Here is a 22,221-nt window from a genome sequence, read left to right on the forward strand (position 1 = left end):
CAATGCTACATCACTTTTGCAATTCAACATTTCTCAACATTTAAACAGATTGCCAAAGTGACTTCTGAATTTTTGTTAGTCAAACTGTGTGATAATCGACTTGTGTATACATTTCCATAATCTCGGAAATACACCGCAAAGTTTCAAAATAATTTCCGATAAAGTGGTAGGAAAGCAGCACATCACGAACAAGATATTGTAGATTTTGGCTTTACCTGTCTGGCAACAACCTGCTGAAGTGCATTTTGGCATTTCTGCAAAAGAAATAAGTGATTCAAGTCAGACTCAAAATTGTTTCTCAAAAAAAATTATTTCACACATAGAGCAAACTTGTGCATCAGAGACAGGAAGGTTGATTGCACAAACAATAATTATAATGCAACGATTACAGAATGCAGAAATCTAACTGGCAAGTCCTAAAGGTAGAATTATGGATATGCATACAGTATTATTGAATTTGGGTGCAATGGGAACATTTTTGTTGTGTTTCGGTAAATTAAACCCAACAGGAAATCATAGAGTATGTAAAGCTCCAAACGAAAACCTGCATATCACTCTTGAAAACCTTCTGACAAAACACTGGGTATGTTTCAAAAGGTATTCCTCTAACTAAAAAGAAATGACCAAGGATCTCACTTGAGGGCTACATCACAAGATGAAGAGTACTTTGCTCACATTAAGCCATATTGCAATTGATCATTGTCCTTGGGGGATGTGTACAATTGAAGAAGGTCTGTTTACAGTTCAGTTTTTTCCATGAGGGTATGTTTACAATTCTGAGTTTCCTAGAGGGTAGACTAACAATTGACATTGTCCTAGCAGTTATGTTTCTACATTTATTACAATAGCTACCGTAAGACAAACAGATTGCCCTAACATAAGAGAGAGACCCCAATGCTTCTGTACAAATAGCAAGAAAAATATTAAATACAGATACTTACTGTGTATGTTGGATCTTTCATGACAATCATGATGACTGGCATTGTCTTGTCAACCAAGGCAAGTGGTCCATGTTTCAGCTCTCCAGCTAAGATACCTTCTGAATGGAGGTAGGTCAATTCTTTGATTTTCTGCGATAAAAGACCGGTAATAGATCACAGAGTTGAATGAAGGCCCATTGCTGTTGAAGTTTCAAGTACAGTGTTCTCCCCAGGCAGTTTTAGCGTAGCGGCCCCGCTACGCTTACACTTTGCCCCGCTACGCTTCCCATTGTTCCGCTACGCTTTGGACAGTTTCCGCTACCCTTGTTTTGACTAGCTTCATTCACAGTTTGTCAACACGCAGTCCGTGTGAATGGAGAACGTACGTGTGAAAATGTGTGCACGCGTAGTGTGTTAACTCACCAAAAGGCAAGCTCATGTGTGGAGTCGCTAAAAAGCAAGCGTGAAAAGGGAAGTGTCATTACTATCAAACAATGAAACTTTGTCCAGTTTATTTCAATCAAGGGTGTGAATGACAAATATGAGGCGATCTGTGTAGTATCCTCCTTATCACCGGCAAAATGGTAGACGGAAAACAGTAAAACATTAACGGCATGGCACAAAAGAAACAATACAAGCGCTTGCTGGAAAATGCATTTTAACGGTGAAGAAAACATGCCTTCAGCACCATTTTTCATCAAGACCAACGAGATCATGCCTCGCAAATCGGCAGCTCCGATGTTCGACATGAAGTCCTGGCTTACAGCAGCACGACTGACTGGGGGGGGGGGACTTGTGTACGTAATCCAATAGTCGCGGTCACGTCTCTCGAGATGGTGACGAGAATGCTTTTCTCGGTTTATAGAATTCGTGTGCTGTGGTATATATAATAAAAAACAGTATTTTAAAAAGAAATTTTAATTATTTATTTCATTTCTGAATAGTTTCGCCGATGCATTAACCTTTGCAAACTTCAATTTGCCCTCGACTTTACAGCGAGGTCACGTTTGGTCCATTCAAAATGGCGGCTATCAAACTTGTTTACGTTTCGTTGTGGGAGCTAGTCGCTAGTCGCTACGTTTCAACGATCAATGCGGATCACGTACAGCAGCCGCTGCTGCACAAAAATCTTGCGAATCATTTCCAACAGTTTTATTTCTTTATTTGTGCGTTGTGAACAACCCAATAACCTCTTATCTGATCGACGTCGATTCATGGATTTCTGATGGTGAGTCTTGCGCGCGTACAGGTTTCGCTAATAGTGAACCGTGCGTTGATCGAAGTCTGAGATAGAATATTTGATTATGACATAGAATATTTGATTTGTCGTATGACTACTTTGTGTCTTCTTTGGTGATTGTTCATAAGAAGAGCGAGAAATTTACGTGAGTTTTATTAATCCAATATAAGAGTTTCATATTTATTTTTTCACATAGGTATGCTGTGCAAACTTTGCAAGAAGTACAATTTTTCATGTATATTTTCTGTATTTCTGTTGACTTATCAGGAATAAAAGTTTGGGCATATTTTTCAAGGAAAATACTACATGGTTGACTCAATATTTTTTGTATATGTGTGTGTGTGTGTGTGTGTGTGTGTGTGTGTGTGTGTGTTGTGCCTTTGCACATATTCAAATTCATGGTAATATCATGCAAATCAATATGCAAATTTTATGCAAATTAGCCGCTACCCTTCACCTTTTCCTGGGGAGAACACTGAAGTAGAACTACCCACGCTTCAAGAATGTAAATGCGTTCTTTGGGGAAACTGAATATCTCTGTCAGTTTAACACCAGAAAATTTTTACAATTCCAACAGCCTGCATTATTTTGCTCGAACAATGTATTCATCTCTACCACATCTCATTCTATTATCTATCAGTGCATGCTTTGTTTTCCATAGTCATATCAACATGTGAAAAAACAAAGTCGCATTTTATCAAACCCAATGGTCTAAACACCAATTTTTTGAGCAGAAACAAGTTGCTCAACTTTTCTTTGCAAAAATCCTTGCATTTCAACTTTCTCTATTCATAGCAATTTGACTATGAAGACTAAACAACTTTCAAATATATTTAACCCTGGTACATGTACCAACAACTCCCAATTCTTTCTGTCTTTGCCTGTGTTCCTTTGCTACTCACCAGAGCACCTTCCAGACATGTAGCATAGTTGTATCCCCTGCCCATGATAAGAATACTCTTGTGCTGATAGAGTTCTTGAGCAATCTTGTGAATTTCATCGTCCATCTTCAGAACTTCTCTGACCATATCTGCCAATTTAAACGAACAAGGCAATTATTAGGATGGCAAACTTGTGTGACAAAATATCAACTTGGTAAAAAACCAAAACATCTCAGCCAGTTCACCCCAATTCCCTGTAAACAGGTCCACACTCACCATTACCAACAATGGCTTTGGACCAACCATTGGCAGTGAAAGGGTTAATCTGCCGAGGAGTTTTACGGTTTGTTTGAAATTGCACATCTTCACCTGACGTTATAAAACTATTCTAATATATGCTATTATGTCTTGGCGTCTCTTCATCACCTATATATACCTACACAGGGCCATCTGGTCTATTGCACATAAAAGGAAAACTTAGCTTGAAGGGGTAAAAATTCAATTCAATATGACAGACAATATGAGTCAGATGAAGTCAGAAAGATAAACTGAGGTTTCAAAAACATTGTATCTCCATAAAGATGCAACTAAGTTTGCCATTGAACTTGATACTCATTTAGGACCACAGTGTCTTAGGGGATAGTTTCTTTCTCACAATCATGTACAATCAACTCGGTGACAGTGGTCATACAAAATGTGAATTCTTTAGAAAGTGCATGGTGAGTTTTTGGTCAAAGTGAAGGGGTAGAATAGTGGCAGAATACCAAGACAAGGCTGTAGAGGGCCACAGCAGACAAGTCAAAGTTCAAAGAGTGACACACAGACAGAATACAGACCTGGAAGTTTTCTCAGTCCGTCAATGATTTCTTTCCGTCTTTCTGTCATGGATATCCTGTCTTCACAAATCATCAATGCAAACATCACCAGTGAAATGAACTGACTTGTGTAAGCCTGTATTGAGAAGACAGCAAGGGGCATTTTGTCAGTTTCAATTCACTGAATTTACATTTCTGTCACATCTTTACTTCCTAAATTTTTGTATCCTTGACATTTCCTTGAAATTATCGTGTCTGTGAGTATATGCTGCTGTAACACTTGGAGATATTTGGATATGTCTGTATGCATGCTTCTCAGTTGATAAGCAAATATATATGGATATCAATGTATGTATCTATGTTCATGAGTGTATGAGACATGTGCATATCATTGTTACCGTACTTGTTCACGTGTGTGTCTATATATCTATATCCATACAATGTATGCATCTATATGTATGTATCCCAGTTTCTGTTTACCTGTATTTATACATGTACACATCTTTTTCTATGTCCAAGTATGTTTGAATCTTGTTGATTTGTATCTATATATCGATAACTTAACCAAAGCATATGACAGGAACAGATTTTCCAATGTTTATCATATTGCAATCCTTACATTCTGACACATTTTTTGTCATATGTATCTTATAGGAATTGACAGCTTACCTACTGATTTTCACATACATTTTTACTCTAGTCTATAGCTCAGCTGATCATCCATCTTCAAGATTTCTCTCCCGTGGTTTTATTTTATTTCCTAACAAAATTTAACTCACCTTAGTACTGGCAACACCAATTTCAGGACCAGCATTGATGTGAACACCACAGTCTGTCTCCCTGGAGATAGAGCTGCCAACTGTGTTAGTGATTCCCACGGTCAGGGCTCCACGCTCCTTACAGTAACGCAGCGCCATCAACGTATCTGCGGTCTCACCTGTTTACAGAAATGGAAAACATTTAAAATGACAATAAAAGAAGCGATATAACCTCGGTCAAAGGGTATTACTGATTAATATCTAAGAAGTAACCCAATCAAAGCACGTGTGTATTTAGAATATAGTCCTGGTTATTAACATATGACAGCTGAACCGAAGTTAGGTGCTCTTACGATGACTTACCAGACTGACTGATAAAGAAACACACATCATCTCTGAAGATTGGAGTTCTCCTGTCAAGGAAGTCACTGGCTAACTCAACCATCACTGGTAATTCAGACAGTTCCTCCAACAACTGACGAGTCTGAGGAAACAAAAAAAGGAAGAAAAATTTTCTGTGAATGAAGAAAAATAATCGACTTTTTGAACTATTCAGACAGTATTAATTGGTGGCACAATGTGCTGCATGTTGGTTGGAGACAGGAAAAGTAGGAAATCTTTGGCTTAAATGTGAAAGGAGTAAACGTGACTTGTGTGACCAGACTTATGGTTTTTACTTACAGCGACAGCGCTGTGGTAGCTGGTTCCACAGGCAATGAACAGGAGACGACGACAGCGGCGGATCTCACTCAGATGGTCTCTCAATCCTCCAAGAACAACTGCAAAAACAAGACATACTTTGTCATAATGTATTCCTAATATGAAGACTGAAGGCATATCAACAAGGAGTGTTTATTCAGTGGCATAAACAAAAATTTTTGACAAATTCATTTACCTAGCCAACGAAAAATTCTGAGGGATCTTTGAAAGTAAAAATATTGTGTAACACTAATACATGTACATATCTGTGAGTAATATCAGTGGTCACAATATTTCTGTTGCCATACCTTTGTCTTCATTGTCCATGAGTCGCCCTCTCATGGTGTTCACAACACTCTCAGGTTGTTCAAAGATTTCTTTCTGCATGAAGGTGCCAAAGTTACCTGCAAAGCAAAATTACATCAATGTAACTACTCTCTTCAAAGTTTAGTTAATCTATAAATGAGATGAATGCCATGCCCGGCGATACCAACATACTCTCATGATAACTGGGTGGAAAACTTTCTTCTAGAACATCAATGACAATTTTTAACTTGACAGTATGGACATACGGATGTTTTCTGCATCCTTTCATGCTTCAATGCTCAACAAAATATCCTGTTAAAAGAAATCCCGTTATGAAATTGGTATTTTAGCAAATAGCAAACACTTGTTCAAAAATTTCAAGCACATGACACTATTACAGCTGAGCATCTATGAAAGCAACGGTGAAGGAGATAGTAATTAGCAAAGTGGTAATTATTTTTGATACACTATTTCTGCTACGACAAGATTTCTCACATTTTTAGAATTTCATTCATATTTTCTCATGTTTATCAAAGAGGAAAGTGGAAATAACACATTGACATGTACTGTTGTTGTCATTGATGCATTGAACACTGGATCTTGAAAACCAATCTCACCTTTCATAATTTGTTGGATTTCCATCTTGAGAGTGTGTACTTCCCTGGAATGTGAGCCTCCCGCCTCTCGCTTGATACGGTGGATGGACAGAGCTGTACAAGAATCAAAATGATAACATATCTACATTCTCTGGTCCAAATGTTGTACATTACAGTTATAATATTGATGCTAGACATGTCACTGCCTACATCCATTGAATTTTTAGAATGGGTCAACCGAACACGCACGCCTAGCATGTCAGCTAAGCGTAAAAGATTCCTCTCATGCTGTGAGTAAATTCTCAAAAGCATCATTCAAACTATTCACTTTCAGAATAACAGAATAAATAACCGTGAACTAGAAACTAGAGTTCTGGTACAGTCATGACACGCATGAAGTTGACTTTTGACTATGGTGCGATTTTAGGATATTACGAGACTGATGCATTTTCATTGTGACTGACCTCCATCTTTGACTGCTGCCACATCATTGTCTTCTAAGAAGATAACTCTGTTGGTGTATTCGATGACAGCGCTGGCGTCGGACGCAAAGAAATACTCCACTTCTTTCTTGTCTCCAATGCTGTGAAATCCAACCATGCTGTCGGCACGCTCTATCTTCACCGATCCTTTGCCACCTAGTGAATACAGCAGTTGATATATTTATATCATGTACATGGTTTAACAATCATTTGACTTGTCAACTGGATGCAATTTCTGATTTTTAACAAAAATTCTGATTTCACAATTGTTGTCAGAACTCACTTCAGTTCACAACTTCTCTGTAGAATTAAACAACAGCACACTTGGAGTTTTATTCATGTGAATAAAACTTCAATTTGGAAAACCACTTCACATCAGTAACAATATTTACTGTGTCAATCTTAATTAAAAATGCCATAACATAGTTTCAAGACATTTTCAAGTCAACCAGTCATGCGTTAATTCTTTTATTTTATCATCACATTTTCTGGTTTTTTGTTCTTACATTTGTAAAACAGTATAAATGCCCAGGATTTATCACAAAGTGTTGTATGTTTTATGATAGGCTAACAGTTGTATTTTTGTACTTTGTGCAGACAATAAGTAGTTTACCTTAAAGTATCAAAATCAGAGTGTTGAGAAATTTGGCACAAAATAGCAATGATGGCAGCCTGGGAAGCTGGTTGTTAGGAGAGGGGTATATTGCCTCTTATGGAAAAGAACAATTTTATAAGGAAATACAGAGGCATAATTAAAGGTATACAGTCACCTGTAATCTAAATATGCCCATATACACTCGCCCCGATCCCTAAATATGGAAGTGCTCATGAATAATAATTTTGGGGTCAAAGGTATTGAAGTGTCCAATCAGGTTCGTGCACAGAGTCCAAGGCCTTGACCAACTTCATGTACTCCTGCCCTGTTTTGATTCTACTTCGCAAAGAAACGTGCTCGCCGTTGTCTACAAAAGTACATGTCTGCTCTCTTTTTTAAGCATCTTCTTAGTTCTAACTGTATCAGATTAAAAAAGACGAGGTTGTGCGTGAAACAAATCCCGGGATAGGCTTTGGTATGCGCGTACGATCGGCCGTACTTGTATCGTACCACGCTTGTGCAACTGCCGAGCCAATCTTCCATGCTCAGTCGATACTCATTTACAATCATACTTGTTAGTTATCCTCAATTCTGATGAAGATTCATAAGTCTTAGTTTTGCAATCTTGTTTCCGTAAGATAATCCTGACAATGTGTGGTATGGTCAGATGTGGTGGTCATTTCATTGCAAGCTACACAGCGTCACTATCGCAAAATATTGAGGTAGGCCTACAGCGTTGTTGAACAAGACAAGGAGAAACTCATTGTCTATGGCTGTACGAGATACAGAAACTGCAGAGGTAGACATGGTTGACATGGGCAGTCAGTAAATATAAGCATCGAATTTAAAATCTGTAACGATGTAAGGCTTGACTTATGTACTGCAGCACGACCTCTGCAAATTGCATCCCATCAGCATCACTGAAAGTTACATGCGTACCGTGTCCACATTTACAGGAATACTTGAAATCATTATAATGTAACACAGCAACTACCATTTAGTAAAGAGCATTGTTTACAGGTACGTTTTATTGTTGCTTTTGTCTGTCGAAATCATCATACGTACAGATATAATACCAAGTAGTCAACGTACATAAGAAAATGCGAGATTTAGGGACGGCCACGGTTTCTACATTGGCAGTAATCATGATTGAGAACTCAAACTCATAAAGGTTACCCAAAGTTATCGAGAGAAAATTTGACCATCAATTATGGCCTCCTTTATTTTAAGTTTGATTGCAACTTTGATGACTTGAATAAACTGTCGATAGACTCATATACCACAGGATTCAGACATAGCACGGAGGTGCAAGCATTTACTCCACGGTACAAGTGAGCTGCCTCCATGACCGTAGAGTTCAGAAGTCCGTTCAGTTGGTCGCAAAAATGTCAACTATTAAAACCTGTCATTTATGAACATATGTTATTCTCAGCATCACAAACATATACGCCTCAAAGGCTATGCATCACCTAAAATAGTTATATTTGAACGCCTCGTAAATGGAATCTTCGGCTTTTTGTGAACCCGGAAGTAAAGGTGTTCGGCTCAACAATACATTGCCTATCGACAGCAAGGGAAACTGCCCACATTCCATGCACCTCAGGCTTTCTTAAAGGCCAGTGCAACGCTATCTGTTCAAAATTTGTGGCCACTTATGCTCCCATGTAAACTTCCCTTATTCTAACATCGCTAACTTTGGATTTCGATTTCATAAATGGGATGTCAACGCAGCGAGTGCTCAATTGGGGTTGGCTCACTTTCCGCCTGCCCGCGTTCCGATATCCCCGGGCCGATATCCCGCATACAAAAGGCATAACACCACCAGAAAGTGCTAGAAACCCGTATAGCTCTGAGTTGTCGTTTGTAAGTTGACATCATTGCTTGTCGGAGAGGTTTTTCCAGGATTGGGAGCCATGGCTGTACAGATTTACACCTATCACACAGCACGCCCATTCAGATTGCCTGTAACTCTTACAGTCAATTGAGAAAATTGAAACCCAGTTAACATATCTTAGCCAAGGGTTCAAAGATCACTTTCCGCATACAACCACGACCCTTCGCCAATGAAATGAAGCCTTTCAAAGTGTTAAAATTGAGTATAGGAAAATTGTGTTGCTGGAAGCCTTTGTGTTTGTATAGGGCATAAAAGCTGCTAGCTGATTGGCTCAAAGGTTGGTATAATGAGAAGGCGCTGTCCTAATTGAATATTCATGAGCATTACCATATTTAGGGATCGGGTAGAGTGATATATGGTCAAAGGGGCGTTCCTTGTATTAAAATGCCCATGCGAGGGCGCTGTTTTTAAAAAGAAACCACCCGCTTAAAATCTGTGATTGGTTAGATTTTCTCTTTCCATGGTAACTGTGGCAAAATTGGAACTGGTGACAGTATACCTTTAATGCACAGTCAGTTAAACAATTTGTCATGAGTTCGGCTAAAAATGAATACGCTGAAAGTGTACCTCTGCTGTCTCTGTATGTGATGGGAATGTGATCGGTGTTGAACTTGGTCTTGGCAGAGATAGCGGCCAGCAACGGACTGCCTCTTCTGGTTGCAACCAATTCACCAGGGAAGTGTACGCTCTTGAAGACCAAAGCAAATGCACCTTCCTACAATGACAACAGAGAGAAAATAATATCCTCATCTGAACTTTTTTTTCACTGTAGCTGTTTTTACAAGCATGGAATTAGAACCCTAACTGTTTGTTGAATGGCCAGTCATGAAAACATTTAACCTATCAGTTCACCCCAATTCCCTGTAAACAGGTCCACAATCACTATTAGTATTACCATTGATAACAATTTGTTTGAAGAAATCACAAGCATAATTTCAAAGTTGCAATAATGGTCTTGCAAATCCAGTGATCACTGAACTTCTACAGTATCCTCTAAAATTTGCAAAATTGTGAAAACAAACTGCCTGTATAGTAACTGTTTGAAAATTGACAATCAATCTCCGCAAGATTCTAAAATAAGACATCAAAATTCTGCGCAAAATGACCATAGTAGAGGAGCGGAGTTTTGCAGCAACATTAGAACACCTTACATCTTTCTTTTCAGATCAATATTAGAAGACCATATGTCACTCTTCGATTTGCATGCATAATTCTTGAAATTGTTAAATTCTTTCCTGAGCTGTTGACAATGCACTCACATAGCATGAGAAAAAGCGTCCAGATCTGATTGCCTTCCTTTCCTTCCTTTCCTAAATTTGCTGAACTTAACACCATTACACTTGATTAAGTGATGTGTGAAGGTTTGCACATACATGTATGTGTACATGGAAGATTATAACTTGTTCTGTATGAAAGGTTATTCATGAATGACACTAATTTATTTGATTCTTAATAGGTACAGTTATGTCAAAGCAACTACCGATTATCACTAAACTTACCAGCTGTTGTACACAGTCTTCCACAAGTTCACGGAAAGTGATATCATCATCTTCACGGTTATCATACAGGTACTTGATCAGTTTGGCGATGACCTCAGTGTCAGTATCTGATTCAAATTCGTACTTCTTGCTCTCCAGGAAGGTCTTGATGTCTTTGTAGTTGGTGATGATCCCATTGTGAATCACAACGAATGCTGAATGAGAAAATGAGTATAGCAACTTTCAGAATCTGCATTGTGACAGGAATGCCATACAACATGCATAGGCACAACATTCAAAAGCCACAAGGGATTCACAATCCTGATCAGGGTGTAGTTTAATCCACAGAGAAAACCTAGCTAACCTTAACCCTTTCACTACAGTGGTTTGGACCAAATCCATTGTTATCGGTGGTTTGTATGGATTTGTTTATATGAAATCAGGGGTGAACAGGTTAAGGTGAGGGATATAGTGGGCAAATTGCACATGGTGTTCTTGTGTTGATTTTGATTACAATTTCATATTCTTTAGTGATGCAATAAGACTACAAGAACAACATTATTCTATGGATAATAAGCCTCAACAATATAAGAAAAGTTCGGGTTTCATATCTTCCTTCCTCGGGCCAACAAATTTTGTACCAATTCTCACTGTGAAAACCAATAATGATGTAGAGAAACAGTGACCTGATTGGTTCATTTCAAAGTCTGCAAATAACACATATTTGAATTAGAGTCAAAAGGTCAGAATTTGCTCATTGGCGAATTTCCAATTCTATCAAAAACACAAATACTTGAAAGGTAATGAGTGTACACATATGTGCTTACTTCCCCAGTGCATGTTTATACATGTCTCTACTAAATGTACTTGTGTTAGAGTAAGGTACTCACTGTTGTCAGTGTCTGATCTCTGTGGATGACTGTTGACAGCGCTGGGAACACCATGAGTGGCCCATCTGGTATGTGCAATGCCACAGTGAGTTTCATACTCAATGTCCATATCCAGATCTTCAATGGCTGAAAAAGGATGAATTTCAAAATGGTAAAAATGTAGAATACTAGGATCAGACCATGATCAGCCATATTGTAATTAAACATTATCCTAGGGGGTGTTTTTTCGACATTCACTATTAGTCACCCTAGGCAAGGAGGAAAAGATCTATAATAATAATAATAATTTATTTTTCTAAAGCGATTTCCATCAATAAAATATCAAACCGCTTTACAATAAAAATACAAGATGAAAATACAATAATAATAAAAGTACCATAAAAATGCTCTGGTTAAAATACAACAATTACATTAAAATACTCAGTTAAAAATACAAACTCTACAATGCAACATGATACGAACATCAAAACGATGACTTAATCATTATAGTACTTTCTGAAGAGATATGTTTTCAGAGATGTTTTAAAAGAGGCAACAGATGGTGACAATCTAATTTCTTTTGGTAAGGCATTCCATAAAGTGGGTGCAGCATTAGAAAAAGAATGATAACCAAAATGTTTCTGTTCCCAGTTCACCGGCTCCAAAATTGGTGTGAACGCTGAGCGTGTAAACCGTTTAGGAACGTGAACTGTGATAAGATCAGAAAGATAAGCAGGTGCTTGATCGTGCAAAATTTTATACACAAAAAGAAGAATTTTGAAATTAATTCTAGCATGGATAGGCAACCAGTGAAGCTCACGTCTCACTGGTGTGATGTGTTCATGCATTTTTGTGCGTGTAACTAGACGAGCAGCAGAATTTTGAAGTAACTGAAGTTTACAGAGGTATTTGTCTTCGATACCGAACAGCAAGCTGTTGCAGTAATCGAGACGTGATGTTACAAACGCATGCACGAGTCTTTCAGTGTTTGAACGATCTAAAACATTTCTAATATGACCAATTCTATGTAGAGCGAACGATGCACACTGACATAATTTCAAAATTTGAGTACTCATATCTGCACAGCAATTTAAATAAACACCAAGATCACGAACAGATTTAGACGTAGTAACATCAGTGGTCCCTACTCGAAGAGATGACAGATCAACTGATTTCTTAAACTTTGATAGAAGTGGATCACTTCTGTCTTAGCATCATTCAAAACCAACCGATTTTCAATCATCCATTGACGAATATCATCAATACAGTGACCTATTGTTCTTCTGGTTAGCAAAAGTAAATCATTAGGTATGGTTTTTTCAATTTTAATGTGGTTAGAGACAAAGTCAAAGTGATATACATAACATTGTACAACATACATTCATGTACAAAGTCAGACAAACATCAGATTATACTATCAATTTCTCTTTCTGTATATCCATGATGCAAATGAAAAATTTGAATACAGAATTAAAAAGTCAAACTAGTACCATAATATGGTACTCAAAATCCATGGAGACATATGGCTGTACAGTGGCTTTACATATTATATACAACATAATTGACTTTTGACTTTTTAAATATTAATACTGTATCAAAGATGTCATGGTAGCAGTAAGGCAACTATGAAACTCCTCCAAATGGCAACTTTTAATATGAATGCAGAGCCTAGAGGTGAAACAATCCCACCGTATTTGATTTGTACCGAACACTATCATATATCCTGTCTTCTCTATGCACTAAAAAAATGTACCCATTTTACGGTACAACTTTCAAAAATGATAACTTAAACCAAAATATCCCTGATATTCGGTGCAATAGAGTATCGAGCAAAATCCTGTATCCAAATTATAAATTTGACTGAAATAAAAATAACATTAAAAATACATTTTTCACTGTATGATAGTTACACTGTGACCTCACATTGATACATATAAATCATTTTAGTTTCAAACAATACTAGCTGGTCTCAACACATGCTATTTTTTGCTCCTCACATTTTTATGACCACCAGCTCTTCCTCTGTTGCTATTTCATGTTTTGTGTTTTGGAATTGCAACATTTTACAGATGAGTTATGAACATGGCAGGCATAAACAAATATAGAAAATACTGAAGTGTTAAATAACAGTTGCTGCAAAGTTGTCCTGCAAGCTTGGCTTACTATTTCTGACAACAGTGGGATTGTACTAATATTCCTGTGGTTATTTAGACACTGGAAACCAGCATGTCTGTACATAGGGTAAAAAAAAAGTTAGTCTACCTGTGCATGTAAACTTAGCAGTTACTGTAGGGGCAAGGCATAACGAATACATGAGAAAATGGAACTAACTGGATTAACATTTGCAGGTTCACAATAGCTGTATGCCATACCTACACTATGGAAATTGTATGTGTAATTCACATTTTGCCTTCTAAATGACTTTTGTTGAAAAAACTTATTTTAATAATTTGTATGATAATCAGGGAAGGTTCAATTCATAATTTCTTAATCTGAATTTTGCATTCTGAACTTAAAACAGATGGAGGAAGGGATTTCAGGTCAAATCTCAAGTATTTCTTTTGCTGTGAGCATGTTAAATTATTCATGATCCCTTAGAGATTCAAAGTGAAAGATCAATTGCTGTTACGTTTATTCACTGCACCTTAAATATTTGTTAAGTTTTGATTTCAGTCATTTTCAAAAACTAAAGAAGAAAGCTGAGCTTCAGTACTAAAAACTTTTTATGAAACAAAAGTTTAATTTTGACGCTTCAGCATTGGCAGCCATCTTGACTTTGCTATTGCGTCATACTTTGACATTATTTTTCCACATCGTGCCCACTGTCTCTTGTAAAGTTTGAAGTTTCCTGCAGCAGAGTTATTGGGCAAAACATTAAACATCGATATCTTTAGGCAGATAGAGCTTCAAATGCATGCCACTTTGCTTTGTGTTGTGATGACCTCAGCTCAGACTGTAAATAGATTTGATTCAAATGTTTATTTTGTTGAATGCTGACGTGTCATAACCATAATGAGTTCATTGTGATACAGGTGACAAATACAAACAAGATAGGAAACAAAAAGAATGAATACACATCATTTCTTATAATTTGAATACTTTGGACTTACAGGTGATTTCATCATTCAGGGCGTTGACCTTTCCCCTCTTCTTGATGATGCGGATTTTCTTCTTCTTGTCATTGTCAGCGGGGTCATCATTACCATCATCCACTGCAATGCCTGGCAACAGTAAAATAATATGCTTACATTATCCTGTGTAAATGAATTGGTACCCTTTATTATTAACTTGCACACATGTACAAAACAAAATCATCACAGTGGAATAATTTTGCCAGAAGATGATGGTATTTTCATGGCTGGCCAGGACACAAAGAAATATTTCCTGAATTTAAAAAATTGTTGATATTGCTCAATTACTGAAACACCATCTGGTAAAGTTGTTTGGCTACCATGGTGTCAAAAGACTCTACATACATGTAGCAGTATGTTTATAAATTCTCTAGTTTGTGTAAGTCACAATGTTATTTTACAAACACGTTTTCCGATCATATGCAGACACACACTCATCTTGGTATTGTATACTGGAATTTTTTTGTGGGCAATATACTAGACACATTTCCATCACAGATCATATTTCATACATATGCTACACGTTGACACCTGTGATGGTAAACACAAGACAAGCTGTTGCAGCAAAAATAAAATCGACCCCAAAATAGCAGCCTACATACACAATGAACATGAACAGCATGGCAAGGTTGCATCAGAATGAATCTATCTCGGTCTCGAAAACAAACAGTGTGTTTTTTAACAAATAAAAAAAGAATAAACACACACATGATATTCTCTTTTCAAGCTGACTATAAAAAAAAGGATTTTTCAGAATACAGATTTAGTAACATCAAGCTCCTGAAACTAACTAATCAGGTCTTTGCTATGACTGTACTTTTCATGTTGGAATGGATAAATAAACGAAACACCAAACAAGTAAACAAAGGAGTAGATGAACAAACAAATACTAACTGCACACTTCATAAAAATTCTTATGATAGGCACTAGCTCTGGAAGGTTGTCATTCTTCAAAGTTTATAAAAACATTGTCTTCCATCTTTCAAAATTGAAACTGATAGATATTTGAGGGATTGTACAAATATGAAAAATTCTAATGCAATAAAAAATTATTTATTTTATTTCACAATATCTTTTAAATAACAAATAAAAAATAGCAAATTTTTAAAAACAACACTCTTTGCAGCTGAATAAATGTAAGGTTATTTTGAATTTTTCATAAGCAAACAATATACACATAGGCATATTTTTTTCAAAGAGGCCTATTTTTGAAAATCACAATTGTGGTATGACCGATTATTACACAACCTTTGTACTTATAATGATTGTACAAGTTAGGTATTGTAAGGTAAAATAAGTCAATTGTTTATCAAAGTCTACAGGTTAAAAGTTGAAAAGGTTATATGTGCGTCAGTTTAAGTCTGTTGTGCAAATATTAACATCAGTTACAAATTAATTGGTTGCAACCAGTGCAGCTTGCAATCAATACAAGTCAATATGGTATTTTTATTACCGAGTCCACATCAACAAACATTTGCAAATTCTGGTTATGGTAGAATATGCCTCAGGGACAGATATTCGGACTCAAACTTTTACAATATTCTTTTGGTCTACCATCTGTGGGGGCTTATTTTGAAGCTTATGGAGTAAATAAAGTTTTCATCGGCTTAGTTTTGTAGAAATGGAACTTTATTTTACCACTTACAGTTAACTCTTATAATATAAATGCACTTTAGGGACTGCTATTCAGTTTTTCAAGTTTCCTTGGGTAAAATTTCAGCAAAAATTTAAGCCCTTCAATTTTGAGTTGCACAATACCTGATATGAATTTCAACGAAGTGACACACTCTTGATCACATGTAAATGAGTTAGTCATGTGTGCAACATGTGACGTTTTTGTGCTTAATCAGCTGTAGCCCTAGTGAATAAGTTTGAAAATTCAATTTCTACATGATACACATCTGCGCATTGTACAAAGCTTGCCGCTTTAGCTGTATGCAAATATCATGATAGCGGAAGATTTTTCAATTATTTCATCGTATTCGTTGATCTTCTGCCTTGAATTGTCAAATCAGAAGAGAAGAACGGAGAGTGACAACCGCAAAAATTACTTTCTGTCAGAAACCCCAAAGTTACTTACCAGCAGAGTCATAGCCCCTGTATTCCAGCCTCTGTAACCCCTTTATCAGGAGATCCAATATCTCCTGACGTTTTTTGGGAACAAGGTAGTTAAGGTATGCAAAAATTCCTGTAAATAAAAAAAATTGAATTAAAACATATGTGTAACTGCCACGTTTAATAATTTTCTTGAAAAAATTGAATCAACAGATTGATGTAAGTGCACTCGTGTATTTAAACCAAACACTATACAGTAACTTGAAAAATCTACTACCGGTACATTGAAGTGGTCAGTTTTGCCCCGCAGTCAGCTAAACATTATTGCTCATGAAGTATATTCCAGCTGGGTCAGTGAAGTTTCAGGCAAGGAATGTTAGATAATAAATTAAATTCATCAGCATTTATTTATGAACCTCTTGAAATACCATCTCACAGTGTTTTCACACTTGCATGGATGTCCAGACAAACACTAGAATCAAAGACCCGTTTTCAAGATCATTATCACGGATTTATGCTTTTTGCTGGCAGATTCTTTGAAAACTGAGAAATGCATTTCTAATCTACAAATAATTGAAACAGCCAAAATACTGAATGGTGATGCTGTTTTAGAAATTTTGATAAATTTTAGAACATCAAAGTCACAGGTGACTATTCACTATGATGTGTTCCAATTGATGGACACATGTAGTCTCTGTGACGATAGTAAATGTCCACCAATGTTTATATATTTGCTTGGATGCGGCCATATTTGACTGGGGCACCTGTTTACTGATTCTTTTGTTCAAAACTTGCGTGTGCAATTACAGTCTAGGGTCAATAATACTTACACATCCTACAGAAAAAAATTACAAGAACTGTTTTTTTTATATTTGAAAGTAAAATCATGAAAATAAAAGCAAAAAGTTGAAGCCAATGTGCCAGCCCTTTTAATGACAAACAGGCATGAACTGTGGTGACCTTCATAAATCTTTATGGCCATCATTGGTGCTGGCAGGATCAAATATACAACAGGCCTTCAAAAATAAAATGAACCCTAGAATTAAAAAGTTCGGAAATACTTGCTGTGGTGTTTTATATATCTCAATATCACTTCCGTATTCAATTCTGCTATCTTAGACTAAAAGTGAATGAAAAGGTATGGATATAACTTTTAATATTCATCAAAAGTAGACTCCTCAGTTTTATGACTGATCCGTGATACTTTGTCATTTAAGAGATCTCAACAAAGTGTATCATCTGTTCAACAAATTTACTTTGACTGTAATTACAAAAGGATGCAATATCTGAATCTGATAAAATCAAAATGATCTTTTACTTATAAAACACATAAAATCACAAAAACAAGTTTGCATATGAGTGGATCTGTGTTTGCAGCACGCTTAAATTTCATATAATTTTATGACAAAAAATACTTTCACTCAGGATTGTATTCTCTTGATAATTTGATCCATATGACAACAGCTTGAGATTTTTTCCATTAAACACTGTGTAAATATTTTAAAAATGTAAACTTTCAAGAGACAGGAAAGAAATATACTAATAAGCATGATGACCTTTAAAACTTAAATATATCATCAACTTTTCAACTAAAACATGAAATACACAACAAAAATCAAACAAACATGTAAAGCCTATCAATTTTAGAGACACGCTTGTTAAATCTCTATCTTCTGCCTATTACATCTCCATACATATTAAAAACTCAAGTTCAAAGCTAACAAGAATGGCAAAAAAAGTAATTATCACTTCTTAAGAACTACACATTCATGTTAAGATTCTTGATCAGTGCTGCATATACGGATTATGAAAATGTTTTTTAATAGCATACATATACTTGTCGAAATTTTGCCAATGACACTAAATCCTTTCCAATATTAACTGTGTATCGGATGCCTTTAACGAAAGAGGATAAATATTTAGTTCAACTTCACATGATTTCTGAAGAAAAGTGTGTTACATTCAGTCTTGGTTATTCCCTTACAAACCTAAAAACTGAATTGACATGCATGTTTGTAAGATTAGTGTCTTTCGGTGGATATGCAGTTCAACTGCCTGAGGCCCCCCTGAATCTAGGGATGAAGCAACTATAAGATCCCATGCAACGATTTTTTTTAAGTGCACCCCATATATGGTTGATGATGTACTGTACAGAGCCACGTCAGCACAACACTCAGTGATGACAAACTGAATCACATAGAGTAATGGCCCTGGTGGCCCTGAAACTTTTATGCAGAGCAGTGACTATACAACATGCAATTGTCCCATCAGGTCAGTTCAAGGTTCACAAAAATAGGGCTGTGATGTGTAGAGGTCAACACTCTGTTTTATGCATTTTGTCTCCATAGCTTTTGCTTGCGAAAATCTGAAGCCCTACAAATCTCTAACACAACACAACTAAAGAGGATTGGGCAACGGATTATTGCAGTAGAACTGTTTGCATTTTGTCTTAATAGCTTTTGGTTGCAGAAATCTGGAGCCCTATAAATCTCTAACACTACACAACCAAAGGATAGGGCAATGGATTATTGCAGCAAAACTTTGGGTAAAACGCAAGCCTTGCAATGGTTCAGGTACTCAGTGACTGGTACAACCCAGATCTTCCACAATTCACATATCAAACAATGAATTATTGTGATAATAATTAGTGCGATACTTTTCCATTTTGATACTACGTTTGAAAATTTCAATTAAAACGTGTTTGACACTTGGTGATTGTTATTCCAAATCTATGGATAAACATGAATGCTCTTTCCTGGGACACCTTATCAAAGTAATGCAATAGCAAATTGAATATTAACAGAAATATGCTCAATTAAGTTAAAGACCAAATGTAAATTTCAGAAGGCTCTATTATGACTGTGGTTCTAACATCATTTTCTTATCAATAGCAGATAAACAGAATGGCATATCTTGAGTGTCAATTTATCAGATTTCAAGTGAAATTTACAAATCCTGTCACCATATAAACAGACCTAAATGGAAATGATAACACAGAACGTTTTTCATAATATATCAAATTAAAATTTATTTGTGATATGATAAATGTTGAATTATGGATACCAGAAAGTCTGCAATTTCTTTAGTCCCTTTATGTTTCATCATCCATCTTTGAAATCATCAATTTGCCAAAATTCTTGGAAATTAACAAAAAACAAACCACAATGGGTGTATAAACCGTAATTCTTTTTTATTGTTTTTAATGGCATCGAAAATAAGAAGAGGGGACTGGGGACAAATAATGTACACATACACATACCTGTCAGTAATTTGCCAGTAAATGTCTATCGTAAATCTGTATAGATAGTTGTGAAACCATACTGCAACTTTGTGTGGTACTGGTTGGGCTTCTAGAGACCACAGACAGCTGACACATGATCGCAAAACTGTAATCCCATTATTACGGGGATTAAGTCTGTGTATTGAGATTGATACTTTTGGCTGGCATGTTTCAAATGAATCATAACTATACTGTGAATGTTCTGCATCTTCCAGAGTATCATTATCTTTTTCTTGGAGCAAATCTATAATAGCTTTTATTAAAACACCTTGCATTGTGTGGTGTAGGGGATTTTTAAAAGTAACACTGATTTGCCGGCCGGCAATATGGTGTTTTGGGGGTTTTAAATTTCTTGAACGGAAAGTTTTAGTTCATCACGGTTTAAACGACAGTCACTCCTTTGTTGCGATATGCATTGATGGACTGCGACCTCTTTAAAAGTCCTTGGCAATTTTGTGACACACCCAGATGACATGCCCACTGCAGTGCCTTCTTGAAGCATGAATTACACCTTTTGGGCAACCACACTGCAATGATTAGCAGACAGTCGGATTTATAAATGTTGCAAGTAAATGCACAATTCTTTTAGCAAACTGATTAGTGGGAGTAAACTTATCAAATCTTAATAAAACATATGTGGCTTCTGTTCCCTTTCATTTCGGCTCTCCACACACAGGTCTTTTTAGACTGTACAGGAGACAATGCTGTTTGACGATATGATTACAATACAGTCAATAGAATTATCTTGAGACCTGATGTTTACTTTTACTGAACCCTCCAGTATCTGGCTAAGGGTACGGTGTAATGATTTACCAGTAGATTATAATTTTTACTTGGATGTTTTTATCCATTTGATGGTGTTGTATTTTCACACTTGTTGTATTTAATCTTGAATGATCCGTACAACCATAGACCTGGCACAACACTAGAGTGTTGTGAAAATATCAGTATTGATATCTAAAAAATAAAATGACTGACAGTGTAATCTAGACTACTAGCAAGAAATTGCATAGGTGAAACCATGGGGTAGAAAGAAAGATGAAACTAACACGGAACTCAAATTGACTTGGGGACACCACAGCACTGTACTGTCAGCGATTTTGGGTGCGTGCCTATATACTAGTCAAGGATATACCAGGACAGTCACTGGAGTTGATTGGTTTCAATATATCAACAAACTGAACTGTCAACGACGCGTCGTGTTCTAACACCACGTATCTTTGTTGCCACGTTGGCAAGAAAGCTACATTTCCTCATATACACGAATGCAAATGCATCACCATTTCAAAGAACTTTAACGCAACTTTTGCGAATACCGAGGATTGATATACCAAATCCGGCTTGTTTTTCTAGAATACTCTAACATGTAGCAGAAGCACTGCTAAAAAGGGTGCGGACAAAGGTTGCTTGCATCACGGAGAAGATAAATATCTCCAAACGAATTCTAGGGAACATGTCGTAAATCTTGCCCGTAAACTACACAGTAGACCTTCGTGGACTTACATACGGCGCGCGATCGTCCTTACTGAAAGCTGAATATGGGCTGGAAATCATTCGCAGCCATGGTTTTGTGAATGAAATTTGAGTACACTACACTTGCTTACACACGGAGTGCATGACAACATGAAGCTGGGGACGCTCAGCCAAATTAGCTACTTGCGCCGCGCGGGACGACCCCGATAATCGGGCAATTTTCATGTACTGTGAGCCTCTTATCCATGAATGATGGTATTTAGTTACACTATGTGACATTTCTACGGACAGAAAGCATATACTCACCGCACATGTTGGACTACACAGCAGGACTTACGCAGCTGGGCGATCGTATTTACATTCAACGGACAAACCGAGTAAAAAATACGTGGCAAGCCCTTAAAATAAGTGTTGTAATGTGAACTATGATTGGTCAAAAAAGGTGGCGTTGATGGTAAAGGCCAACCAGAATATGCGTAACAAGCAACCAGGTCCACCCTGTGTCGTCATCATCGTTGGGTAAAACTATTAGTGTACAGGGGATCGAAGCCTAGCTGTTCAGTGGTTTGGTTCTAAAAAGTGACATGGCATTGAACAAAGGTCAAAAGTGAATAAAATTCAAGTCTCTTGCTTATTTTTGTTTAAACCTGTTGAAATGTATTGTTGAAAGCAGGCTCGAAGGGGCGAGAGATTGTTGAGATGGATGGATGTACTTTATTTGATGAACGATGGAGGGACAGGTTTGCGCA

General features: G+C 36.8%; 1 protein-coding gene across 1 annotated transcript in view; it reads right to left on the reverse strand.

Moving 5' to 3' along the window:
• Positions 1–21,916, reverse strand: part of LOC139122580 (glutamine--fructose-6-phosphate aminotransferase [isomerizing] 1-like) — a 32,162-nt gene extending 10,246 nt beyond the window's left edge. The window contains exons 1-16 of the mRNA XM_070688128.1: positions 21,779–21,916; positions 16,745–16,852; positions 14,644–14,754; positions 11,555–11,680; positions 10,686–10,879; positions 9,754–9,901; positions 6,680–6,853; positions 6,237–6,329; positions 5,622–5,717; positions 5,296–5,393; positions 4,978–5,098; positions 4,636–4,793; positions 3,878–3,992; positions 3,063–3,190; positions 942–1,070; positions 216–254 (exon numbers count right to left, since the gene is read on the reverse strand). Coding sequence (XP_070544229.1) covers positions 216–254; positions 942–1,070; positions 3,063–3,190; positions 3,878–3,992; positions 4,636–4,793; positions 4,978–5,098; positions 5,296–5,393; positions 5,622–5,717; positions 6,237–6,329; positions 6,680–6,853; positions 9,754–9,901; positions 10,686–10,879; positions 11,555–11,680; positions 14,644–14,754; positions 16,745–16,852; positions 21,779–21,785 — 1,845 coding nt within the window. The 5' untranslated portion in view covers positions 21,786–21,916. The remainder of the gene's footprint in view (positions 1–215; positions 255–941; positions 1,071–3,062; positions 3,191–3,877; positions 3,993–4,635; positions 4,794–4,977; positions 5,099–5,295; positions 5,394–5,621; positions 5,718–6,236; positions 6,330–6,679; positions 6,854–9,753; positions 9,902–10,685; positions 10,880–11,554; positions 11,681–14,643; positions 14,755–16,744; positions 16,853–21,778) is intronic.
• Between the last annotated feature and the right edge of the window lie 305 nt (positions 21,917–22,221).

Source organism: Ptychodera flava, chromosome 22 (genome assembly GCF_041260155.1).
Source record: "Ptychodera flava strain L36383 chromosome 22, AS_Pfla_20210202, whole genome shotgun sequence".
Lineage (NCBI taxonomy): Eukaryota > Metazoa > Hemichordata > Enteropneusta > Ptychoderidae > Ptychodera > Ptychodera flava.